We start from the raw sequence: 27,727 nt of genomic DNA, 5'->3' as shown, positions 1-27,727 counted from the left end.
TAGCACTTTGGGAAGCTGAAGCAGAAGGATCACTCGAGCCCAGGAGTTCGAGACCAACCTGGGCAACATAGTGAGACCCTGTCTCTATTAGAAATACAATTTTTTTTAAATCAAATTAAAAAAAGCTAAAATGCATGGAATTCCTTAAATCTCACTTTAGTGGAGAAAAGTATTCTATCCCAATCCCTCTGAGCCAGGAACGGAACTGCTGACCAATTGGAAACCCAGGTGCTGAGGGTTTTACATTTTCTAGGAAATGTGGAGAAATGGCTTTGGCTTGGGAATCTGGAAATTAAGCCTGCAGTTTCCGCAGTAGTTTCTGGTTCTGTCTTCCCGCATGCCCTTAGGACTCGGAAGATTATTATGCACTTGCCTGGAGTCCTGTGCCTCCATCCCTTTACCTGGGCTGAGTCCTATTTACTCAACTACCATTCAACAAATATTTGAGTGGTGTCCATGTGCTGGAAACAAGAGAGAGAGCAAAGAACCATGGAGGCTGTCTTTAAGGAGCTAATGGTAGAGTGGGGGAAACTGACAGGACTGACTCATCCTTTAAGATCAAGTTTAGGTGTGGCCTCTTCTTCCAGGAAGCCTTCCGGATGACGCCCCTGGCCAGATTATTGCTACAAACTGAATGTCTGTGATCCTTCAAAGTTCAATGTTGAAAACTTAACTCCCAATGTGATGGTATTAGGAATGGGGCTTTTGGGAGGTAATTAAGTCATGAGGGTGGGGGTGGAACTCTTATAAATGGATGAGTGTCCTTATAAATGAGACCCCAGAGAGCACTTTAGTACTCTTTCTGCCATGTGTGGACACAGCAAGAAGACTGCAGTCTATCAATCAAGAATCAGGGCCTCACCAGACACTGAATCTGTTGGTGCCTTGATCTTGGACTTCCCAGTCTCCAGGACTGTGAGAAATAACTGTTTGTTGTTTAAGCCGCCTAGTCTATGGTATTTTTGTTGTAGCAGACCAAACTGACCAAGATAGTTAGGAATCCCTGTTCTGTACATCCCTGAATCAGAGGTTCTCAAAGAAGCATTCTGCATCAGAATCCTGCAGGAAGAATAAATGGCCCACCCCACATCTCCCCAGGGAGAGCCTCCAGGAGCAGACCCTGGAATCTGCATTTTAAACATGATTCTCGGGTGATTCTAACACACAATACGATTTAAAAACCATTGTTAATGCCAACTTTCTTACAGTAGAATTAATGACCTCTTAATGCTCGCCTCCCTATTGGAAAATGAGCTCTTTGAAGAGAAAAATGATGTCTTATTAATTTTATATTCATTCCTCTCTTAGTACCAAGCACAGAATCGGGCACTCAACAGATGTTTGTTGAATGAATAAAATGACTGTTTCCCATTCCTCACCTGTCTGTGAGGGCGGAAGATGGGAATGTTTAGGGCAGTGTTTGCTCCTTGGAATTTCTGATAAGAACAAATTCGTTAGTCAATCCTTATTCACTCAGCTGGGAGCTGATTGAACACACGGTGGAGAAGCTTGGAGAATAACTTGCTTGCACCTCCTGGATTTGATAGCAAGGCATTTTTTTGGACCATAATTAGAATCATGGAAACATGCACTCAAACCCTGGGCTGTGCCTTGACAAACACTTGTACTGGAACGCTGAATCAGAGGCCTGGCTGGGTGCTTTAAATTTACTACAATGTAATTTTTTGGCATTACCCTTTTCGTTTGGTTCCGCTAATGAAAATGAAATATGTAATTTCACCAAAGTTCCACTGTAATTTAGCAATTAATGTGCAATTATTTTAATGCATTACTTTCTTTTTAGCAAACAAACAAATTAGGAAGTTGCATGTTTTGCCTGGCTTTAAATTACTAAAACTAGCCTCTCATTTTCCACATGGGCAAATGGTGCTCATGTGCCTCGTAACACATTTAGATTTACACAATTTCCTAGAAATGCAGACACAGGAGGGTGAGCAGGCAGGCACACTTTAGATTGAGAGACTTTCGAAATCAAGGCTCTGAACATCTCGGGCTGATGTGCTGGCTGAATCGGATACTCCCCAGTTCTCTAGAGCCTGGCAAACCTCAGACCCTAGAAACAGCACTGGAGATTGTATCTTAGTAGCAGGATGATATCCAGGCATTGTTTCAGATCCACATTCAGGCTGTCCAATCTGGAGGGCCATTGGCAGAATAAGAAAAAGAAGAAAAAAAGTGCATAGAATTCTGCCTTGAACATCACTGTCCATTGGCTGCCTTCACAAGACAGAAGGGCTCTACCACGGAATGCCTGTTTCAGATTTAAAAAATAACCTGCTGAGATATGCTGGCAGGGCTTCATTCAGCAGCCACAAGAAGCTTCTCAGGTGAGAAGAAACCCACTGCTGTTAGCACTACAGATTTCTTTAAGGTCACCGGCCTCTTCCGATTAGGGGTACCATCCATCTCTGGTGGCCTTTCCCTCCTGAAGCTGGGGAAATATTTCCTCCCCCTCCAACCCATTTACCACCCGCTCCATATAGCCGCCTTGAAGACCTCTTTGGGCTTGAAGAATAACTTAAGACAGTTTTCCTATTAAGTGCTGAACATTTGCCTCCCCCTCCCCCTCCAGCCTGTCACTCTTTCCGGGCTCGTGACTGCTTCAGAATTGTGAACCTCAAATTTCCCCACCGTTTTGTTGATTCTGGGCTTTTGATTCAAGGGCCTGTCTGGCAGGAGATGGCCTAAACACATCAGCAATAGCAGATGACAAATGCCAAAACAGAAAAAAAATAGGATACAAATGATTTCCTCCTACATATTTACATTTACCTGCTCCAGAGATTGTGCATTTGGGGTTCTACCCGTTATTAAGTAGGAGCCTGCGTTATGCCTATAATGACCTCATCATGCTGCGCGATTATGGGCTGCAGCCGCCAAACACTTTCAGACGACACTGAACTTTAAATTGGCACTCCAATCTCCCAGTGGCCTGTCAGTCATGAGAATCGCGTCTTTATGCCAGCAAGCCCCTTGGATGGAGTCTGACATTGCAATCTTCAGTAAATTACCCTGTCACTGACAATCTTGCAGTTATCTCGCAAACAATCAAGCAGGCAATCAAACTGTTCTGAATTGCCAGTTCAGGACCTGAGAGGTGGCCGATGTCTCCATTCGACAGCAGAGGGAAAGCAGCCCGGCCCCCCTATGACATTGGATGATTTCTTTATTTATTTATCTGCCTACTTATTTGTTAGTCTGGTTGGCTTTTTCCTGGGGAAGGGGGTGACGATGGTGGGAGAGGTTTGCGGAGTCCTCAAAAAGGGCGCAATACTGACTCAGCGGTTATGGGAAAGCAACTTAGGCCTTCCCAATCAGCCCATGCTGCGGTGGCTCATGTCTGCTTAATCTTACTTCACTCAGTGAAATGGGGCCAAAAGGAATTATCTAGGTGTTTTCTGTCAGAACGGACGCTAAATCACAGCTCTGGCTCTATTCTACTCATACACGTCGTAAGCTAATTGTAATGACAATTTCAGAGAAATGTGATCATGGAGAAACTTTCTGGGAATGATACCAAGGCATTCTATTTATTGCTTTTGATAAAGCAAATCAGAGAGATTCTTCCATAACAGTTCTGGCAACGTGAAACAGGTTCATTAATGCTGAATCGAAACCTTTGGATTAGAAGTCCCAAGGTAAAAAGCCAAAAAGTCTACACAGCATCAGAGGTGAGAGCCTGGCCTCTGGAATCAGATGGATTTGGGTTTGAAGCTCATCTCTGCTAGTTCCCTGGCTGTGTGAGCTTGGAAAGTTAATCAGCCTTGCTGGGTTGTAGTTTCCTTGCATTAAAAACTGAGTTATAATTGCACATATGCCATAGGGTTATGTGATGGAGAATAAATAAATTTATATATATATAAATTCAAATATATATATATATGTCAGTCTGGTATATAGTATATGTCCAGTGAACTATAACTATAACCAGAAACTCCCTGAAATCTTCCACTTTTTCATTTAAAAAAAAACAGATGCAAAAGTAAATGAAATTAATATTCCCTTATATTTAGAGTCATTTACTGGTATAGGCTGTGGGCTGGTTGAATCTTGGCAAGAATACTTTATTTCCAAATAGTGATAGGTTAATAATAATAATAATTAATAGTAATAACAAATACTATAGATTGAGCAGAATTTACATTTTTTTAAATTTAAAGATTCATGGAAATCCTGCAAAGCAGAATAATGTAACTCTTAAATTCAGATTATAGAACAGGGTGTCTGGGTTTGAATCTCAGATTGGCTATTACCCAGCTGTTGACCATGGGCAATTAACTGCTCTGTGCTTCAGTTTCCCTCATGTATAAAATGGAGATGATGATGATGATGGTGGTGGTAGATAGTGCTGCTGGGAGGGTTAAAGCAGTTATTGTCTGTATAGTACTCAGAGCAGTGTCGTATAATGAATGCTCAGTACACTGTCTTAGCACAATTATCACCATGCCACCCACTCTATACCCACCTATAGAGGATGCAACTGAGGCTTGGAGAAGGTGAATATCCAAGTGGCTAAGAAGCAGCTATGAATAAAAAGTAGAGAAAGGCAACCGATGAGATTATCACCCTTTGTCTTCATTATTAGGAGGGGTGACACTTCCTTCCCCAAGGAAGTCTGAAGACAAGGCAGTAGTAACCCATCAACAGGGGGTAAGTGTGGGCAGCTGTGAGATTTAATCACTTCTGAAGGCCTGTCTACTCCTACAGCTGGGAAAGAACGCGGCTGGTTGAAATGAGCATCTGAAGAGGAATCAGCATGAGAAACCAGATGCCTGGGAATTTATCCCTGGCATTGTAGGCTGCAGAGGACCACACTATTTACCTGTGAGACACAATCCCCTTTCAGCTGTTTACCATTGGCGCAAGGTGGCGCTTACTTTTGTGCTGGCTATAGGTTTTTGTCAGCCGTTTCAATCCCGTCTAGTGTACTCTGCTAGATTTTAAAAGGAGCTCCTAACTAGTGAAGAGATTCAAGCTCAAAGCCTTCATTAAACACTTGCTAGTAAAGCTACACTCAGGAGGAAGGAGGCCCTGTGTCGATGGAGAGGCTCTAAAGCAGCCACAATAAGCATCTGGATCCTTTGGAGTTGGCTGAACCATGCACACCTTTGTGCCTGGAGGAGGCTGTATGAGTTCTTGCATCATCATTCTCATAGGAAATGGCTCAAGGAATGAGAAGATGTTGATTTCACTTATTTGCTTCTTTGATCTTCTGGGCAGCTTATAGAGAAACTGAATGGAAGCATTTTGTTCAACTTTTCTCCCTGTAGCTTGGTTTGCAAGTGAGTCTCTCTCCAACCTGCATGAACTCCATGGCTTTCCTAGGTATTAAAGGCTCCAGAGGAACACCTACATTTACTTTTCTAAGTTTCATTTTGTGACAGAGTGGTAGAGATGGCCTCTAACAAATCACTGCAGGTGCTGTGGATGGCTCTGCTAGTGTCTGCACGCAGCTGCTGGTTGGGGACTGGTCAGAAGCTCAGATTTAAAAATAAGCTGCACTCTTTGCAGTCATGGTTTCACAGATCAAGCACCAAATCTACCTTTCCTACTCATTGGGCCGGGAGGCCATAGAGTGGATTGGTTAAAAACATGAGCTTTGAAGAGTACTCTCTGACCCATCGATAGGATGTTCAAGAACAGTCAAAGTTAGCCAGTGATGATAGAAAGTTAGAAATTGTAGTTACCTTGATGAGGAGGTATTAGTTGGGAAAGGGCACAGGGAAACTTTCTGGGCACTGGGAATGCTCTTGATCTTCATTTCAGTCACCTGGCTCCCCAGGTGAATTGACAAAGTGAGGTCAGTGATGATTATACCCACAGGAGTGCTGGGAGGATCAACAGAGGCAATCCACGAGAGGTCCTTACAACAGTTGTGAGCACCTTGTCACCTACTAAGTGCTTCTGAGTCATTTCTATTTTTTTCTTTTTCTTTTTCTTTTTGAGTCTTCTTGGCGTCATATAGGTTTGTTTACCTATACAGAGCTAGGTGCTCACCAAGCTGTCACTTCCCCAAGGAAAGTCTGGGTAGTCAGGGGGTGAACCCAGTAACCCGGGGTCGTTTTTGATATCAGCTAATAATGATGAGGAGGTGAAAAATTAATGCAGCAATAAAAAGTAGGGAAGAAGCAATAAGTTGGGGCAAGAAAGATGAAATCTGGTTGTTCGTGAAGAAGGTGCAGGGGTCCTGGAGGGCACTCAATGCTGGTCAGCAAAGGCCAAAGGCTCCTGCTGAATTTGAGTTAGAGATGGAAATAGTTTCCTCAGTAAAAAGGGGGAACCATAGGATTGGTTTTGTCTTGGGAGTTAGTTTGTTTTGAGGTAAACTCCTGCAGGGCATGCCTAAGGTATGAAGCACCCCAGTCAAAGGGCATTTTTTTTTTTTTTTTTTTACTGGGCCCCTGACTATATAAACAATTTGAGTCACCCCAAATCAGCAGGTCAGCACCATTCTGGAAGCTTGGTTTGCAAAAGAGAGAGTCCTCTGGCCAGTGCTTGCTAGGCTGCCTGCTAGAACTGGAGCTGGCCGTTAGGCCTTAGGATATCCCATACATGCAAATGCCAAAACAATTTGGGGCATCTTACTGACCCTACATGCACAGGAGTGGGGGTGAGGGGTGGTAGAGGGTCAAAGAGTACCCTGGGCCGGGCGCAGTGGCTCACGCCTGTAATCCCAGCACTTTGAGAGGCCGAGGTGGGTGGATCACGAGGTCAGGAGTTCAAGACCAGCCTAGCCAACATGGTCTCTCTACTAAAAACTACAAAAATTAGCCGGGTGTGGTGGCACGCACTTGTGGTCCTGGCTACTCGGGAGGCTGAGGCAGAAGAATCGCTTGAACATGGAAGGCAGAGGTTGCAGTGAGCCCCAATTGCGTCACTGCACTCCAGCCTGGGCGACAGGGTGAGACTCCGTCTCAGAAAAAAAGAGAGTACCCTGAAGGGGAGGAACAGGGATCAGGGCTCACGTGGGTCCTAGTCTGGACTGGGGTGCTCCTCCTAGTTAGCATTGCTGACCTTGGCCAGTCCCTGACACTGGGGGAGCAACTTAGAAAATTTCAAGTGAGTCACCCCAAAGCTCGGGGCCCGCTGAGATGCAATGCTTGGTCCCTGCCCTGCCCCATTTGCCCAGGGTGGTACTGGGCTTTTGGCTCAGTTTGAAAAATAGCAAATGAACACGGGCTTTAGATTTAGAATGGTCTGGCTTTAAAACCTGGTCTATTATTCATCAGCTGTGTCATCTTGGGCAAGTGACTGAATTCCTGTGGCTCAGTTTTCCAATCTATAGAATGGACTTAATAATGCCGACTACACTGAAATGCACAGAGGTGCTCTAAGAAGGTGCATGTGAAATGAGATGATGAATGTATAGCTCTTAAGACAGAGGAACAGCTCAATACATGAAGGTTATTCTTAGTGATATTTCCTGCTCTCCACGAGAGAAAGGTACTGTTCCATTTGCATTTTACCCTACGCCTGCTGACAAGTTGGAAGTGAGGATAATTGAAAGTATTTGGGCTTGATGTAACTAAGAAGTGAAAGGAACAGGCAAGGCTGACTTGATTTAACCTGGCAATATGAGATTAGTTCTTCATTGCCTCTGTAAGGTCTCCTGCATTGCCAACCTTTTAAAGCAATAGATTGGCTGACAGGATGCTCGTTGGGAAGGTTTCACCTGCCATTAATACCCTGGCTGCCTGATGAACCGTCGCTCCTCAGGCATCCTCCTTCCCTGCACAGAGCAACGGCCATTCTCAAATATTGCAAGAAGTAAAACTGCGCCGGGTGCAGTGGCTTGAGCCTGTAATCCCAGTACTTTGGGCGGCTGAGGCAGGTGGATCACCTGAGGTCAGGAGTTCGAGACCAGCCTGACCAACATGGCGAAACCCCATCTCTACTAAAAATACAAAAATCAGCCAGGCATGATGGTGCACACCTGTAGTCCCAGCTATTTGGGAGGGTGAGGCAGAAGAATCGCTTGAACTCGGGAGGCGGAGGTTGCAGTGAGCTGAGATCGCGTCACTCCACTTCAGCCTGGGTGACAAAGTGAGACTCTGTCTCAAAAAAAAAAAAGAAGTAAAACTGTATTTGCACTCCTTCTGGAAGACCTGTTGGAAGTTTTCCTCCTACTTCTTGCCAACTCTTTTGGTCAGACTCTGACTTCCAAGTCCAGAGATCGTTGTACCAAAGCACCTTCTGGCCTTTCTTATGACTCAGTCATGGAAGATGAATCAGGTCTGACCAGAGATCTGGCAGAGAGGAGGCCCCAGTGAAAGCTGTTTGCTGGCTCTTCTACTCTTTAGGATGGATGTGGGAAAAAAAAAAAGCAAGGGCTGCTTGAGAAAATCAAGGCTCTGCTACCAAAAGCAGAAATCTGATTCAGGTAAGGCCTCTCTTTAATAGGCTGTACCTTGAAGCCACTGGGGGAAATGTTTGACAAGGGGATTATAGTGTTTGTCCAGTTATTTTTAACAAGTGGTTCTTCACCAGCAACTAATGGACAAAAACCAAAAACAAATGCCATCGACAAAAACCTGTTAAACCAATGCTTCTCAAATTCTAATGAGCATCACAATCACTCAGGGATCTTGTTAAAAGGTAGATTCTCATCCCGTGTCCAAAGGAGGGGTTTGAGAGCCTGCATTATTTATGAGCTCCCAGGTGATGTCTATGCTGTTGCTCTGAGCACCGTATTTCCAGTGACTAAGCTTTAAGCCAGCGTTGCTGAAGCTGTGATCCCTGACTACCTGCTCTGGTATGGTGTTAAGATGCCATCAACTCAGACGTACCGAATTCCTGAGTCTAAATATTGGGAACCTGTATTTTTTTTTTTTTTTAAATTTTAAGATGGAGTTTCACTTTTGTTGCCTAGGCTGGAGTGCAATGGTGCCATCTTGGCTCACTGCAACCTCTGCCTCCCGGGTTCAAGTGATTCTTCTGCCTTAGTCTCCTGAGTAGCTGGCATTACAGGCGCCCCCCACAATGCCCAGCTAATTTTTTTATTTTTAGTAGAGACAGGGTTTCACCATGTTGGCCAAGCTGGTCTCGAACTCCTGACCTCAGGTGATTCACGCGCCTTGGCCTCCCAAAGTGCTGGGATGACAGGTGTACACCACCGTGCCTGGCCGGGAATCTGCATTTTAAAGAAGATTCTCGAGAATGATTATTTTGCTCACTAAAGCTTGAGACCTCTGTTCTGAGTGACTGAGAAAAAGCCTTCAAATATCCACAGCAGTACAGCTGAGGGGCTACAACAGTTTTTCCAAACCCTGTCTCCCGCAGGATGTTAATACGCATTCCCTGAAACAGAAAAGTGGAGGTGGGAGGGGAGGATCTGCCATCAAATATAATTTGGGCGTCAGTTAAACAAAGTTAAACTTACAGCAGGACTTCCTGGAGGCTTTGATACATGGATACACATTATGAGTCTTTAATATTGTCATGGAGTACACAGCATTTCCTGACCATGGACCCTTCTGGCTCCAAGCCTCTCCCTGCAATTGCATCTAGTGCCATACACATTGGGAAACAGTTCATGAGAACACAGCGCTCTAGGTTTGGGGGCTTTGTTCCTGGTAGGACCAGCCATACCTCTACCTACTCAATAGTCGCAAGTGGCAGTCTCATCCTTGATTGACTTCCTATAAAGTGCAGGGCTTTGGGTGATCAGGCCCAACACAAACCACATCGGTACTACTAGCACATCAATTCAGAGCACCTGTCCTCCAGCTCCCAGTGTCTCCCAAGGCCAGTGCATTTTAGAGTGGGGACCCTGTGCTAGGTAAAAACATCCTGGGGTCAGCAGGACAATGGAACATTAAGGGCAACCATGTCTAATGAGAACCAATGGTTGGTGCTCAGGAGGAGCTGCCTGGGTGCCTGGCACTGGGCTAGGTACTTTAAATACATGCCTTTATTAAGACACCACTAGAATCCTGGGTGCTATTAACATCATTGTTTACAGATGAGGAATGGGAGACTTCGAGATTAAATAAGTCACCTATGGCCACTCTGTTTTTAAGTGGTAGGACTGGGTTTTGGACCCTGTTTGCTGCACTCTGGAACAAAATCCTACACAAAGCTGCCATGTAAGGTTGTGTGACTGCTATGCTGAGTGTCCAACACACAGGAGCCTGTTGTACCCTCTGCCATGACATGTTTGTACGAGCATGTATATATGAGCTCTTTTATCTAAGGCAGTTAGTGAGAGTAACCATTTACATACCTATTAGAGGGTGATTTATGTTTTGGGAAACTGGGCTGCAGAATGTTTTGGTCAGCTCTCTGCCCCAGTTCACACTTTTGACTTAAGTTTACAATTAAGTGCCTGGCCCTCTGCCAGCCACTTAAGCCTCTCTGTGCTTGCTCAGCCTGTGCTGTGCTTCGATCCAGCCAGCACCCAGTCATGCTCTCAAGAACCCTTTGAGGTGGGTTCTATGATCCTCATTTTGCAGATAAAGAAACTGAGGTTCATAGAGCTTAAGGGTCTTGCCCAAGGTCACAGTGCTAGTAAATGATGGAGAAGTGATTAATGATTCACACGTTGGTTGTCTACCTCAAAGCCTCTTTTTTTTTTTTTTTCAGGCAGAGTGTCACTCTGTTGCCCAGGCTGGGGTGCAGTGGCTTGATCTCAGCTCACTGCGACCTCCGCCTCCTGGGTTCAAGTGATTCTCCTGGCTCAGTCTCCCAAGTAGCTGGGATTACAGGCGCCCTTCACCATGCCTGGCTAACTTTTGTATTTTTAGTAGAGATGGGGTTTCACCATGTTGGCTAGCCTGGTCTCGAACTCCTGATCTCAAGTGATCCATCTGCCTCGGCCTCCCAAAGCATCCTGACTTCTGGGATTACAGTGCTGGAATTAAACTGCTGGGATTACAGGCGTGAACCACCATGCCCGGCCTCCTCCAAAGCCTCTTGACTTCTGTTCTCGGTTCTTCACAGGGGGCTGGAAGCAGTCACAGCCATATATAGGTACCCTCTGAATGTCATAGGACTTAGGAAGGGAAATACTGAAGCTTCAGAAAACATGTTCATTTCTTAGTCATTTTTTCTCTCTCTTTCCCCTTCCTTCTTTTCCTCTCCTTGCCCCACCCCTGCTGACTCTCAACCCAGAAAGGGCCTCTGGGAATGATCTCATTTGATCAGAAATTTCCCACCTTGGACAGCCTCTGACAGGCCTCTCTGGCACAGTCTCACGCTTGTTAGCCTAGAGCCACGTTTTTTATACCTGGGGGATTTCTATCCTGGCTGCGGCTGTCTCCCCACTTTGCTGTTACAAAAACCACTGGCAACAGAGAGCAGGGGCCTCTGCTCTTGGCTTCTGATTTCCCCAAACGCTTGCCCTCTGCCTGCTGTTCCTAGCCTCTCGCTGCCTGGTCTACCCTGCTCTGTTCCTCATCAACCTCCATTTGAAAGAGCCCACTGACAGGTCACACAGAACTGAGCCGACGGCCAGCGCAGCCCAGGCCCGGCAGGGGGTGGCAGCCTGGTGCCAGACGGTGACCTGCTGGGTCCCTCAGAAAGAAAAGGGGCTGTCACCACCGACACCTCTGAGCAACAAGCTGGAACAGTTACTTTCCGCCTGAGGGGAGACCTTGTCCCTGGGGGGAAGATGGGAGGCTTGGCCCCAGAGTGGAGAGGATTAGTAGGGGGGGCATGATGCTTCTCCTTCTGCTGCATAAAGAAATACCCCAGACTGCCAGCTGGGAGAAGGGCCCGGACTTGGCTATTCTACGAGCTTCCTTGGAATTAGAGGAGTTGGAAGTACTAATTTCTAAACGGTGTCATTCCTAAACGTGGCTGTTGCCATGTTCCAGGCACTGTGCTTAGCACTCTCTGGAGATTTTCTCATTTATTTTGTTTTATACTTATTTGTTTATTTTTAGAGGTGAGGTCTTGTGCTGTTACCCAGGCTGCAGTGCAGTGGCGCAATCTTGGCTCACTGCAGCCTCAAATTCCTGGGTTCAAGAGATCCTCCTGCTTCAGCCTGCTGAGTAGCTGGGACTATAGGCACCCATCACTGTGCCCAGCTAATTTTTTAATTTTTTGTAGAGACAAGGTCTTGCTATATTGACCAGACTGGTCTCAAGTTCCTGGGCTCAAGCAATCCTCCTGCCTCAGTCTCCCAAAGTGCTGGGATTACAGGCATGAGCCACTGTGCCTGGCTGTCATTTAATCTTCGCATCTACTCTATGGTGTAGGTACTAGGAATTAGTATCATACTGCCAATTATGATCACAGGATCTAGAGGCAGCTGATCTGTGTTCAACCCCAGGTCAGCAAAATATTGGCTGTGTGGCCTTGGGCTAGTTACTTTACCTCTCTGAGTCTAGGTTTCTTCATCTGTAAAATAAAAATAATCACACCAGCTTAACAGGGCTGTTGCAAAAAAAAAAAAATCAAATAAACTGTATGCAGAAGGACTTGTTGTATAGTAACCATTTGTTAACTTTCACTTTTCAGATGGAGAAACTCAGTCCTAGAGAGGGTCAGTTACTTGACTAAGGTTGGGCAGCTGCTGGTGGGTGGGGAAGCTGGGATTCACACGCAGCTGGCCCAGCCTTAGACTTGCTGTTCTTCTCCCCTACTCTATGCTTCTCCAGCAAGCTGTAGTTTGGGAGGTCGGAGTTCACCCAAGAACAATCTACAGCAGCCTCTGCCTTTCCTCTTGTTTTAAAGGAGGATTATGAGGCTTGCATACCTACTGCACCAACCCATACGAAGTCAATGGACAGGATGAGGCCAAGTCAATAATACAGATGAAGAGCAGTACAACCACGTCTTCATGCCTTACTGAAAAGAAAAGATGTATTTTATATTTGGATTTTCTTTGCATTGATAAAACGATATCAGCGGTATATAGTCACTTGGGTGTCACTGTATGCATGTTTTTTGAAATCCTAAAATGAAATGTATTTATCTCCCAATAATCTATTGAATAAAAGACAATTGCTTCCGATCCCAAACACTTCTCATGAAAGCTTTTACTCATTCAATTCGTGTAACAATGAGTTGACCAAGGCAGACAAGGACCCTGTGATTATGGCCCTAGAGTCTAGAGGGGGAAAATAGACAATAAACAAATGAATGCATGATGGACTTAGAGTGATAGTGTTCTGAAGATACTAAGTAAAGCAGGGTAAGGGGCTGGAGACTGATGAAGGAGAAGATTTTCTGCTTTAGACAGGGAGGGCAGGGAGGGCCTCTCTAAAGAAGTGATGTTCGTGTGGAAACCTAAACGAAATGAGGAAATGAGTCATGGAAACATCTGGAAGAAGAACACTCTGAGCAGAGGCAACAGCAAGTGCAGAAGCCTAGGGTGAAAGTGTATTTGTGAGTTGTAGGAATGGCAAGATGGCAGGTATTGGGCAGAGAGAGGACGAGGAAGAGAGAGAGGAAATGAGATCAGCATGGAAGCGGGGACTCACTTACGCAGAGCAATGGAAGCCACTGCGGCAACCTGGGTGCCATGCTACAGGAGATGAGAGGCCCTGGCAAGGCTTGAGCAGGGGTGTGATAGGATCTGACTTCTAAAAGGATTCTTCTAGCTGCTCTGTGGGGAACAGATTAAAGCTGGAGGACCCATAGTCCAGCCCAGAGAAGCTGTTGGCATGATCTGAGTGGAGGTGGAAAGCTATTAAGAAATCATGGCCTTAAGGGTTACTAGTAGGGAATGGAGAGGCCAGGTAAGGGGGCATCCCAAAATCTGTGTGGCAAGATGCATAGACAAAGAGGGCAGGCATGTCAAAGGCCTATGCAATGGCCACCCTGGCAGACAGTGTGCTAGCTGGGTAGTGATGATATTAGTGTTGCTCGTCAAAGGGCTAAAACTTTGAGTGATGGACCCCAGGTAGGCTGGGGTTTTCTCCCTGGTTGCACACTCCCTGAGCCACAAGCTTTCTGAGTGAGCATGGCAGAAGTAAAAGAAGGAGAAGCTTGCTCCAAGGACTGCTGTTTCTCTTTTCTGCATCTGTCTTCTCCATGGATTCCTCTTTTCCAGCATGACCCCAGATACCTAGCGGCTTTGGACTCTCTGGCACACCTGGCATAAAATTACTTTCAGAAAAAGGGTCTGAGAGAAGAATGAACAAGACATTTAGAATCAGAAGAACTGGGCTCCAATCCCAGCCCTTCCACTGTTTGACTCTGGGCAAGTTAACCTCTAGGCCCTCAGTTTCTTTGTTAGTTAAATGAAATCCTCTAAATGTCCGCAATGAATGCAAAGATTTTTGTAAGCCTATGTGGCTAAACGGAACATGGCAGTGACCCACCCAGCTTGGGGGTCACCGGTTCATGACCTCTGAGGGAAGACAGCACTCATTCCAGAGCCAGTGGGGATGAAATTGAGGGAAATGTATTATAACAGGGACCAAAAGATGGGTTCCTGATTTTGAAATGTATGTATTGTTTGAAATGATGAGTTTTTTTTATTGGGAGGCAGTGTATGTTTTTAGAATCTCTGAACTCACATCATACAGGGAGATGCAAACACTTAGAGCAGCCATTTAAATAAAGGGGCATTGACTTGCTGTCTATAAACTTTCTAGTCAAACCTTACAACAGGCCAATGAGGTTGATATCATTGTTTCCAGTTTACAGATGAGAGAACTGAGTCTCAGAGAGGTTAGGTCCTTTGCTCAAGGAAGCACAGCTAGTAAGAACCTGAGTCAGAATGTACAGCTAGGTCTATGTGATTCCAAAGTCTGTGGACCCCATCAGTAAATGGCACAGCATCACCTGTCCTAAGTGGGGCAGGGGGTATGGGAGAAGCAGTAGAATGTCATAAAAGGCAAGGAACCAGGGCCAGCTATCACTGCTCTCTCCCAGCAAACTCCTTCCACATTTTTTTTATTCCAACACTCTTGAAGGAGGAGGATGGATCCTGGAAAGTTGAAGCCCTGACTCCTTTCCGGATGACAAGCTTCTGTGGCAAGGACCTCAGTGAACCCAGGAACGTACCCAAGGTCGATATGCTAATCAAGCGGCCACCGCCTCAGGTTGCAGAGCTGTTTGGCCTGTCTCTCCTCATCAGCTGGCCCAGGGCTGGCACGCTCAGAGGAATCCCTCTGCCAGCACTTGAGCTTCCCTTCAAAAAGCACGTATTACGCTAAGTCAGTGGTTCTCAACGCGTCAGCATCATCTGGGCACTTGTGAGAAATGCGCATTCTTGGGCTTCCTGCCAGACCTACTGAATCTGAAACTCTGAGGGTGGGGCCCAGCCATCTGTGCATGAAGCCTTCCAGGTGATTCTGATGCTCACTGACGTATGAGACGTATACGAACCATTGTGCTGACTGTTTTGCGTCCATTAACTCATCTAAGCCTCACAGCATCCTATGAGGTAGAAATTAGCCCTAGCTCCACTTTACAGAGGACAGAGCTTAAATTTAAGCTCGTATCTTGAGGAAGTGGAGGAGCTGGCACATGACCTGAAGCTCAAATCCCAAAGCCTTCGACTACCCTGCCAAGTTTTCTCCTCTCCCTGGGAGAAAGAATGCCCATGCACAATGGAGGCAACATAACAAAAGGCCACGCCTGCTTCTCAGCTGTGGTGTGTGTGTTTATAATAACTCAAGCAGATATATCAGCCTTCTGTCTGAAGGGCAGGCATGGTTGCAGTTTTGAAGACTGAGATGCTATGTGGTGGGAGGCACAAATATGCTGGCTGTGTTGTGCTCTGCCCAGCACTGCATGCAAACCCCATTCTAGCCTCATCCTCCTCCATTCTCCACGTGGACTAGGCTGCAAGGTACCAGGCTTCTCAGAGGTCCCCACACAGGCATTGCTGTTCCTTGCCTCTGTGCATTTGCCGTTCCCTTCATTCACAATGCTTTTCCCTCCTTCCTTGCCTAATTCCTTTATATCTTTTAAGATTCAAGCTGTACCTATTTTGGAAGTCTTCAGTGCCTCTCTTGTGAGCGGCCATGGTCTCTTGGCCTTACTTCTGTTATGGACCCTTAAAATGTGGCTCTGCAGTGACAGCTTTAGTGTGTATTTTACCTCCCACCAGACAGAGGATTCTTTATGGGCAGAGTTTGAGTCTTATTCGTTCACATGCCCTGCCACAGAGTGGGGGCTTGGTATATGTTTGTTGAATGAATAAATGATTTTGGTGGTGAGTGGTCTGTCCAGGAGTATGGCCGGTGTGGGGGAGGGTGTTTTCTGTCATTGCCATCAATGACAAGAGGTCTGAGCAGGGTTGCAAATAGGAAGAGCTGAATGAGGGGGTGAGGGGGGCAAAAGTGAAGGTGGCACTCACTGTGAGGTACCCTAGGCGCCTCCACTCATTCTAATCTAGGTCCCAGGTCTGAAACAGATCTTGGCTCCAACCAGTAGTGACATGCACCCATTCTCCTGAGGGTCACTGGGTCCTTTTGGTGGCAACGTAGCATTGAGAAAAGCACACTGGATTTTGAGCCAGGAAACCAGGACTCCAGTTATAGGTCTGCCCTGCCTGCTCCTTGGCCTTGAGTAAGTGACTTTCCCTCCCTGGGCTTTGCAGCTGCCAGGGACTCTATATTTTAGCCTTTTTGCATCTGACATTTCCAGACTCCCATAAATGAAATCATCCTGTGATTCTCATAAATGAAAGAGGTAGTGTGCCTCAGTGTATGTGGCCATGGAGTTCCAGGAAACTGAAGGGGGTGGGGAGAGCTCCATGATGACATACCCTGAGGACAGGCAGAGGAGGAGAATGACCTTGGAAAGGTTTGGTCTTGGTTGTGAGTGGGGAGGAAGAGAAGCATTAGGCACAGAGGTTTGGAGGAACACCTCGCAGTTTTCTCTGGATTTGCTTTCGGCCACAGAGTTCTGGCCCCTCTCCAATCCCCCAGAGCTCTTGGCTGAGAAGATAGAAAGTCAAAGAAAAGAGCACAGGCCTTAGGCAGCTGCTCTTGCTGTGCTGCTTGCTAACACCTTGCTATTTAAAGTCCAACTGCTCAACTCTCCCCTGCTCACCCCTGGCATTTCAGTGCCTAAGCACTTTGTGGCAAAAATGCATTCCAAATCCAAAACTGGAGGAAAAGCTAACGCCGATGGTATTTTCAAGCATGCTGCAAAATTCGTGTTTCTGAGGGGCGGAGGTTGTTCAAGCACTTATGCTCTGCCTTGCTCTGAGCCCAAACACAACAAACACTCAGGTGCTGTGAGGGGCCCAGAGGAGGGTTCTTGACCCAGGTTCTGAAACCTGGCTTGGCTATGTTTTTGCCGTGGGAGCTTGGACAAGCCACTTGTCCTCTCTGGCTCTTAGTTTCTGCTTCTATATAAAGGATAATGAGAGACTCTTACGGCTCTTGTGGGGATTGTCATGATTTATTTAGGCAATGTGGATGAAGTTTTAGCACAGGCCTGGCCCTTGGTAAGGGCTCAATGCCTTAAGGTTTTGGACATCACGTCTTTCAAATCAGGCCCATGGACACTGCCTGTTTTGGGACCCTCTGGTCCCTCAGACAGATGTGTTCCTGGGACATTAAATGTCTATATCGGATTTCTCAGCCTTGGTGTTATTGACATTTTGGGTCGGATCATTCTTTGATTTAGGGCTTTCCTATGTGTGTAGGGCATTTAGCAGCAACCCTGGCCTCTACCCGCTAGATGCCAGTAGCACCTCCCCACCTCCCCACCTCCCCATTACCATGACCCGTGAATGCTTCCAGTCATTGCCAGATGTTCCTGGGCGAGCGAGTTGCCCCGGGAGGGAACCACCGGTCCGGACTTGGGGGAAGACTGTGGGAGCAAGAGAGCTAGTGATGGCATGAGGACCTTGCCTCTTTATTCAAATGCTGGTCACAGAGACCGCGGGATGGCAGGGGTGTGCCTGCCACCATCTAGGGCAAGACTCTGGCCAAGGCACAAATACAGGAAGCCAACATAACGCTATCAATATTACCTCCTTGCCACCGGTGAAATCTGCGTTTTCATCCTTTAATTCCCTAAAATAAGTCCATAGTGATTTACACGATTAAAATTTTTTTCAGATTATGCATTTTCATCACAATTTCATAATGAATATTTGATTTGTCATCTAATCGGGGGAAAAAACATAATCCCTTAAGAGACACTTAATAACCATTTAAACTAATAAAGACTTGATTAAAAAAGACTGAAAGTGCTGTGTTGGGTAAATTATAAACTTTAAACACCTTTTTTAAAAAAAAAAAAAAGACAACTAATTCAATGGTCAATTACATGTACCAGGAAAAGGTTTTCAATGGAAAAGTTTTGTCTTTGAGGTGTTTTTTTTCTAAGGCTTCTTTGCAGCAACACACATTCTGTACTTGTTTGAATCTTTTTCAGAGACTCTGTCCAAATTTTTTGAGTGTTTTAGAAAAAATGAGCCAATGGTTTTAAAGGAGAAAAGCCACATATCATGGTGGTTAGCTGAAAGGCCTATTCTGAGTCTTAACTTCTTGAACCTTTGTATCCTTATCTGTATAATGAAAATAATATGATGAAATAGACTCATTGAACTTACAGTCTAGTGTGAAGAAACAAACAAGAATAACAGCGTGAGAAAATTTAGGAGTGCGATATTTCCATAAAGGAAACACTAATGGTTGATGGGAGAGAGACAGAGGAAGACTTCATAGTAAGTCCCTCTCAGGCATTTGAGCTGAGAACTGAATGACTACAATGAGCCAGGGATACAATGTGCCTCGACTGAGCATTTCCACCTTGCACTAGCAAAGACCCTTGGGTAGAAGAACTAATCTTTGCACTTGTGCAGTCTAAACACCAGCCAGAGTGGATGAGGCAGAGCTTCCGGAGAGGATGGGGGAGGACAGGTCAGAGACAAGGCAGGGGATATACAGAGGGCCCTCTAAGCCAAGGTGAAAAAAACATCTGATTTTGATTCTAACTCCGTGAGAAACCCTTTGAGAACACGGAATGATGAGATTTACAACGTATTAGGTTGGTGCAAAATTAATTGCTTTCAATGGCCAAAACCACAATAACTTTTGCCATCAACCTACTAAAACACTCCCTCTGGCTGCTGTGTGGAGGAACAGAGAGCAGACGGCAAGAAGAGTAGCAGGGAGACCACTTGGGAGGCTGTTCCCGTAACCCAGGTGCAGAGCAAGCTCAGCACAGTGCTTGGCACATGTAAGCTCTCAAAAATCTTACTGATTATTATTTTTATATGCAAGAGAATTCCTTCCTTCCTTCCTTCCTTCCTTCCTCCCTCCATCCTTTCTTTCTTTCTCTCTCTCTCTCTCTCTTTTTTGAGATGGAGTCTTGCTCTGTCACCCAGGCTGGAGTGCTGCAGTGGTGCGATCTTGCCTCACTGCAGCCTCCTCCTCCTGGGTTCAAGCGATTCTCATGCCTCAGCCTCCTGAGTAGCTGGGACTATAGGTGTGAGCCACTATGCCCAGCTAATTTTTGTATTTTTATTAGAGACAGGGTTTCACCATATTGGCCAGGCTGGTCTCAAACTCCTGACCTCAAGTGATCTGCCCTCCTCGGCCTCCCAAAGTGCTGGGATTACAGGTGTGAGTCGCTGTGCGCAGCTGGTTCTTTTTTCTAAACCTCAGTAGAATAAAAGTGGAATAAAAGAAAACTGAACCCCTTCCTTACAGTTTTCTAAACAGAAGATTCTCTAGTCAAATATGCCCAGGAAGTCAAAGATCTTATTTCAACTGGAAGAGCCAGAATAATTTCAGATCCCTGTTGTTATGTGTTCCCTGAAGATCTCAGTTGAGGCTAATTCCGCTTCCCTCCTAAAGAAGAGAGATCCAGCATCTGGCCAGCTGGCAGTGTCCTCAAGGCCAAGTTTTCCTCCTAAGCATTAGATACATTGCTTTTCTCTCTGGGAGCTAATCAGGGACTCTGTTTATGGCTCCAGCTACATTTGCCACAAGGTCTTTCTACTGCAAAGGGAATCCTCATCCAACCCAATTAATAGCTCAATGTTGTATTTTTAAGCTGTCCCCCACCCAACCAATCCATCAACATGATTGGGATACATTAATCAAGGCATTTAAAGTGGGTTCATCAAGCTTTGTCTCTCATTGGAGGAAGAAACTGGACTATTTGGGCATGGGAACCAGAACCCTTTTGGAGTCCCTGAAGTCACTAGCTTGGCTCTGCTAAATGCACAGACAAGGTGAGTTATTAATTAACAAGTGAGATGAATGCCGGAAGAGCATTCCTGAATCGTGTCAAACCAATTTGGATGGCTACGGGATGGGGAGGGAGCAGGAGGAGGCAGCGGGCGAAGGGTGAGTTTTGTCTGTTCCAAGTGCCTTGGACAGACTCCAGTGTTATTTCTCCTCATTTAGACCTGGCTGGAGTGCCTTGGATGGCATGCCCGGAGCTCAGGCCAGCATCCACGTCTCTTAACCCAAGGCAGCCTCCTTTGGAGTGAAGCAAGGAACCAAGCCTTGCAGATGGAGGTAGGGTGGGAAATACTGCTCTGCAGAGAAGCCAGCGTGGAGTCCTTCATTTAGAGAGGGAACTGCAGTAACTGCTAGTGGCCTGAAGAGCCTCTACCAGGGGTTACTGATCACACAGATCTGTGGCTTTGAGGACACTCCATGGAGACGAGCTGAAGAGCCTGTCCTTAACAATGGGCTGCGCTTTCTCTCACGTCGTGCTCCTGACACCCATACATGTGACAGTCCCTTTGCTATGCTCCCACTGAACTATTGCCATCTAATAAGATGGTCCATCCCTGTCACCTCTCACATGCTGGACTGTAATAATAATAATAACAATGTGTTTATCCATCTTTATAGATGGATAGTGAGCTCTTTGTGGACATACGTCATGTTTGCTTTAGTATTTCTAAAGGCTTATTTTCAGGGTCTAACATTTAGTAAACCCTCAACAAATGTTTGTTAAACCATAAATGAATAAGCTAATGAATGGTTGGATGGATGGATGAGTGGATAGATGAATTCATACCCTAATGACAGAGAGTTAAAGGTTTTTAAACTTTGAAACAAACATCAGCCAACTCTCCACCCAAGAATGGAGAACTTCTAAATTATACTGAACTCATTCACTAAGGACCAAAACATAAAGATATCGTCATGTCTTTTTTTTTTTTTGAGACAGGGTCTCATTCTGTCGCCCAGGCTGGAGTGCAATAGCACAATCATGGTTCACTGCAGCCTCAACTTCCTGAGCAAGCGCTCCTTCTACCTCGGCCTCCTGAGTAGCTGGAATTACAGGCGCATGCCAGGATGCCTGCCTGGCTAATTTCTCTATTTTTTGTAGAGACGGGGTTTCACCATGTTGCCCAGGCTTATCTTGAACTCTTGAGCTCAAGTGATCCACCCACCTTGGTCTCCCAAAGTGTTAGGATTATGGGTGTGAGCCACCATGCACAGACTTCATGTCTTTTCAGCTACTTATTTCTTCTTGAAATAAAATTCCCCTCTCCTCTCTGCACTCCTGTGTTCTGGGGATTTTAGGGGAAAGGGTTTGGGGTGTAAGCACTATGACATTAGGCTGGGTCAGCCCACCCAGGGAAAACCATTATTTTAAAAAGTTTATCTCAAAATGTCATCTGCAGAGCAAACACACTTGTATCAGACACTCTGGAGTGTGTGGTAAAAGCGCAGACTCCTGGATCCTATATCTGACTAATAAATCAGAACCTCCAAGGTGGGGGCTTAGAAATCTGACTTTTAAACAAGCCCTCCACCCCTCCACACAGTCACGCAGCACTGAAGTTCAATAAGCACAAAGTTAGAATCTTTGTGGTTGTGTACACTGGAAAAATTATTGGTTGGGTTCCATCTATATGAATTCAGTCTCCTTTCTAGAAAATAACATTAATATTAATAATGTTAATGCTAGCAGCTGCCAATATGTGAGGGCATCTATGAGCCAGGTGTCTTGTAAAATACATCACATGCATTTTCTCACTTAAACTTCACACCAGCTAGTGACAATGGCATTGCCATGCCTATTTTACAGATAAGAAAACTGAGACTTTGAGAAGCAAAGTGACTTGCAGAGCTGGGATACAAAGGCTGACTCTGAAGCCCAAGCCCTCAATCAATTATGATGATACAGTGTCACCTGTTCAGAAACCAGGGACGTGAAAGAGAAGGTGCAAAACATCTTTCAGTGCTGTGTTGAAACGCAACAGGGGGAAAAGATATCTCTCCTAGTTTAGTAAGGAAGAAAGTGATGTGGGGTGACTGAGGACAAGCTCAGCCTAAAAAGGGCTTCCTCCTACCCCTACCTCCAGGTGATGTGGTTATGACATCACCTCCCTTGGTCTCCACTGTCACCGCTGCCCACAGATGGGAGAAAGCATCTCATAGGATTCCACAGGAGCTTCAGACTCACTCCTATGCCGGCTTGAAATGATGGAAGGGCTAGGGCTCCTGACTCTAAGTTCAGGGTGATAAAGGGGAGTGGGGAAGGAGTAAGGACTGTCTCACCAGGCCAGACGGTCTAACAACGCCTCCTCACCTTGCAGTTCCCACTTTTAGAGGAAATCTACACCCTCTCTCCTACCCCTGGCTGTGATGAACTAAATCTCACACCTCTGTCTTGGTGGTGATAATTAAATATTATCCGCCTGTCACTTGGTGCACATGTTGTGTGTATTCTCAGACTTTAATGAGCTGGTATTTGTCTTCTGTAAGCAAAAATATTTCTCTGAGTCTCTTCTTTTTCAAATTGGGGTGAGCAGTTCAAGTGAAGATCTCTCACTATTAAAAAGACAGTCTGCCAGCTGCCATGTCTGTCTGAACCATTTCCACTTCTTTTTAGTAGCCATAGGCAGGTATGGCTTGTCCCTTCAGAATCAGCCATTGCTTCCTGAGGTTACATGAGTGGCGGTCACATGACTGGGGGTGTTTGGAGACTTTGAAAGCCAAGGGGGTGAGAAGGCTGGGAGTCGGCATAAACTGTTTTGGCGGGGATATTCTAAGGCAGCCTTCTCCAACAGGGATTGTCATCTCAACACTGCTGACTACAGGGCACATTTGAGTGAAAGTTTTCTCAGTTCTTCCAAAGGAGGTACTTTATCCAGTACCATTCTAGATGCATAGGAGAGAAGCTAATTCATTACATAGAACGGATGGCTTAGGACAGTGGTTCTCAAAGAGGACCTGCATCAGCGTCCCCTGCGTCAGCACTGCTGGGATATTTACTAGAAATTCAGTCTTGCACCGCCCTCCCCAGACTTAGAGAATCAGGAGCTCTAGGAATAGGGCTTAGCACTCTGTGTTGAATCAAAGTGGTTTTGCCTCATGCTGAAGTTCCAGAACTACTAGTGGCCGTAAAGTATTAGGGCTTCTCTCATAGAGGAACCCAGGTTGAAAAAAGGCTGTTAAAGGTTTCAAATATCTCTATCTGTATTTGTATCTATATCTATCTCAGTTTAAAATAAAAAATATATATATCCCTTCAAACAGATTTTTTTTTTAAAGTAGAGTGTTTCTAGATGGAAAAGTGATTTGCCTTTTCCAGTCCACTTTGGTAGATTGCTCTATTATTTTGCCCGTTCATGAAATTTATAACAAATGTGTTCATTGCAGCTGCTCCCCGGGTCTGCATTCATGTTCTGCCTGGGTGCCTCTCTGACCCACTGCCAGGTTTATAAACTCACATAGCCCTTCCTGAGAACTCACGAAGCAGGACAGAGACTAGGGCAGAACTCCCACCCCCACCCCAACCAAACAAAAAGAGTGATACAATTAGTGTGCTGCAGGATTGGATCTGGAGTTGATGAGGAGCAACCGTAATATTTATCAATAAACAGCAAAGTGCTTAGCACACCTCCTAGGGAAGTCATTAACCATAAAATGGATACTCTACATGGAGGAATCGCCTCCAAAAAAAGAACTCAGTTAGTTGTGAATTGCTTACGCCAGGTGAGAGAGAATTGGTGTCTACCCCTCCCACCTGACATGAGCAACTCTGAAATAACTGGGAGTTTCTTTTTATAAACACCTTGTAGCCTTTTTTTTTTTTTCTTTGTGGTTAATTACTTCCTTGGGAGGTTTGCTTTAATAGTTCCCATAACAAGGCCATTATTGTCTTTAGCATAATCACTGCCTCATTTGCTTTTGTGCCCTGCCTTTGGACTGCTTTGTCTCTGCCAGCCAGGGGGGATCCTGAATTGTGCCTGGTGGGCAACCCTTAGACCCAGGGACCCTGTGAGCCTCTTTTAGCTCCATCACTTCAGGATTTTGGTTTTGGCCGGGTGGAAGTTGGGATCAGCGGTAGGGCTGGTGGGGAGGGAGGTGGGTAAGGCAGGGTATGCTGGGGAGACAGTCCCCCAGAGTTTCCTCTCTCCCCTCTATGTGGCATTCCAGCCATTTGTTATGCTTTCAGCTGCTGACACCAGGAACAGGGAAGGGAGCCAGGAGAGCAGCTCCTTTCTGGAAGTAGAAGCTGATCTGTAAGCAACCGCTGTGCTCAGTGAAATCCCCAGGGAGACAGAAGGAAAAACAGTGAACCTTACTAGCAAAAGTCGTGCGATTCTGACTTGGAAAAAAAATGCATTATGTAGTTATGCCTTAACTTGTTAAAAAATGAATTAAAGTGCCTTCTCTTTGGCTCTGTTTCAGGAAAGAGAAAATGAATGAATGGGAGCTCTGTAAACCACATCAGGTCTGTAAACTGTTTTGATTGTGTGCTCCTATCAGTGTATGTACATCTGTTTATTTACAAATTACATACCGGCACAATGGCAATCATAAATTATGGAAACTGCAAAATACCCATTAAGAGGATGAGAAAAAATAAAAATAGAATAGCTAATACTCTCATCCAGCACCCCGATGGATTGCACCCTGCTCTGGACACCACTGAAAGGACCTGTTGGGGCCACGAAGGCAGTGGCTGACTTTGACTTGGTCATTGATATTCCTAGAATTCAATGACTGGTCCAAGGTGGCACTAAATACATTTTTGTTAAATGAAATGATTGGACTCATGGATCTTCCTACACTCTGAAACAACCTCTGCCCCCAGTGAATTCTGATCAGTTAGTAATTGTGGCGGGGGTGGATAACAGACCTGTACTAAAGTCTACGGAACATTCCACAGCACTCTTAGGAGATCAGGTGGCCAACATGCTAACCCAACCTCATTTAGCCCCAGAATCTTAGCACTCCATCAGGAAGGAACATGGGGAAATTCAGCTCAGAGGTTTAGAATAGGAGACAGAAAACTTTTCCTGTAAAGGGCCGGAGAGTAAATGTTTTAGGCTTTGATGGCCAAGTGGTTTTTGTTATGACTCTACTCTGACATGGAGAGTGCAAGCAGCCCTAGGCCAAACATAAACAAATGGGCATGGCTATATTCCAATAAATGGAGAGGTGTGGGTTAAGGGGTACAAAGTGTCAGCGATACAAGATAAATACATTCTGGAGATCTACCATATAGCATAGTATCTATGGCTAACAAAGTAGTGTATACTCAAAATTTGCTAAGAGGGTAGATCTCATGTTAAAATGTCCTTACCACAAAAACTCCTAAAACCAAAAAATCACCCCAGAAACAATAATCACAAAGACAACAGTGTGGCAGGCCAGGTCTCACCAACAGCTGAACAGGCAGGCCTCCATGACAACTGTTTTGGCGCTGAATGAATGGTTAGGTTAAATATTAAAGGCGGAAAGAGCCACACTTACACAAAGGCTGGAATGTAACAAAAGCTCACCAAGAGTCTTGCCTAGGCCTTTCCTGGGCCTTGAACCTTCACAAGATAATGCAGGAATTCTTACGCTCCTCGTACCAGGACCCATTTAGGATTAAACAAGTTTTACTGGGAGTCTGAAGGAACTCCCCAGACCTCCACACCTTAGCTGGAGACAAGATAAGGGTAATCACCCCTGTCACCAGGACCCATCTAGGCTAAGCAAATTTACTGAGGCTCTGGAGGAAGGTCTCCAGGACCCAAACCTTAGTTATAGATTAGATGGAATCAGTCACTTGTGTCTTCAGATGAGTGCACACTTACACGTAGACACATAGCTTCGAAGGTACATACGCGCTGGAAAACTTTGTAATTTTGAGTTGGTCTGGCGAATTATCTCTGGCCTTCTCCCTGTGCCTGGGAGAGTTTATTTCTGGTTACTTTCCCAGTTTGTTTGCATCTTGTTATTGGACCTTGAAAACAAGCAGCCCGACCCTCAGTTCAGTCAGTAGGAAGAAACTTTGAGAGGTGATGGACATGTTTATGGCCTTGATGGTGGTGATGGCCTCCCAAAGTGCTGGGAGTACAGGTGTGAGCCACTGCACCTGGCCATATACACAGCTTTTTATATGTCAATTATACCTCAATAAAGCTGTTTAAAAATGTATAAACATCAAAATTTGAATTTCACATAATTTTCACATCATCAAGTATTATTCTTTTTATGATTTTTTCCCCCAGCCATTAAAAATGTTAAAACTATTTTTAGCTTACAGGCCCAGTTTGGTCCATGAACCATAGTTTGCCGACAACTGGTTAGAACAGACACTTTGCAGCCACGGTTGGTTTGGGTCTCAATTTTACTAATGGTGGTTGAATTAATTATCTCAAAAAAGTTACTTAATCACTCTTCAGGCCTCGGTTTCCTCATCTGTAAAGTGACATCTCAAAGGGCTGTAAGGATGAAGGCAGCAGGCATTGCTTATGACAGCTTTGTGCGGTAGGCATAGATTGTCATCTTCATTGTCACTGACTGTTATCCCCAGCCCTGAAAGGTCTGGCAGGACCGGTGACCCTGAAGGCAGCGCCAGGGCCCGGCCACCTTTATGTGGCAATGGGCACTTGGGAATTCTCAGCCAGCATCAACCCCCAGTGCCTCCAGCTGGTGTCTCCCAGAGATCCCCCCGGCATAAGGACGCCTGTTCTCTGCTGCATTTGCTTCAAAGAAAGTGTTACAACAACATTTGACAATAGTGCAGGGGAGGTCTTTCAGAAAGAAAATGACTTATGACAAAAGCATGGACAACGCTCTGCTCTTAGGGGCTGGGAATGAGAAGACGCGTGCTCACCTCCCTCATTATCCTTGTTATCAGCACAGGAAGTTTCCATGGCAACGTTGCATCCGGGCCCTCTCCAGCCGGTCTGGCAGACACACTGCCAGCTGTTCTGACCCAGTGTGCATCTCCCGTTACCGTTGCACAAGTCAGGGCAGCCATCTGGTTGGAGAAATGGAGAGGATGAGAAGGAGGGACGTGAGGCCGCGCTGGGGAAGCAGGGGAGCCATGCAGAGGGGAGCAAGGCCGCAGGGCAGCCGCTGGGCCAGCCTCACAGTGGGGCCCGCGCCTGCCTTCCACAGAGTCAGGGGAGCAGGCAACGCATGCAGTAGCAAGACAGAGTGGGGTCGCAGATGCAGGGGATCCCCAGTGACAACTGACCTAGGTCAGAGGCAACCTTCCCAAAGCGGGGAGCTCAATGCACATCCCAGACAACTAAACCAGTGCTGAGCTGACAACCAGACTAGCTAGGCTGTGGTTTCCAGCCAATAGCTCAGGATTGATGCTACTGAAAGGAAGCTTTTCTTTCTTTCATTTTTTTCTTTTTGTAAGAAGTGCTCTTCTGTAGAAGAGAAAACATTCCCTATCAACCCAGGATGGAGGCAAAGTGCCCGCCATCTTTCAGAGTTTTAAAGATATATTTACATAGAATTATCATGAGCTTCTCATGACCGAAAACTGGACGGTTCTGCTGGGCTATTTTCATATGCTTGTACAGGTAATATTTAGTTTTAAGGGGCACTTAAAGATGTTGGCTGCTTATCACTCA

The 27,727-nt window shown here is 45.7% G+C and overlaps 1 protein-coding gene across 10 annotated transcripts in view; it reads right to left on the bottom strand.

Moving 5' to 3' along the window:
- TENM2 (teneurin transmembrane protein 2) overlaps positions 1 to 27,727 on the bottom strand; it is a 1,186,617-nt gene that overhangs the window by 76,535 nt on the left and 1,082,355 nt on the right. For all 10 annotated transcript variants that reach the window (XM_054488238.2, XM_054488240.2, XM_063665336.1 and 7 more), the window contains one exon: positions 26,974 to 27,120. In XM_054488238.2, the coding sequence (XP_054344213.1) occupies positions 26,974 to 27,120 (147 nt within the window). The remainder of the gene's footprint in view (positions 1 to 26,973; positions 27,121 to 27,727) is intronic.

Source organism: Pongo pygmaeus, chromosome 4, assembly GCF_028885625.2.
Source record: "Pongo pygmaeus isolate AG05252 chromosome 4, NHGRI_mPonPyg2-v2.0_pri, whole genome shotgun sequence".
NCBI lineage: Eukaryota > Metazoa > Chordata > Mammalia > Primates > Hominidae > Pongo > Pongo pygmaeus.
Note: the sequence above shows the minus strand (reverse complement) of the source record. Positions and strands in the feature narration are given on the sequence as shown.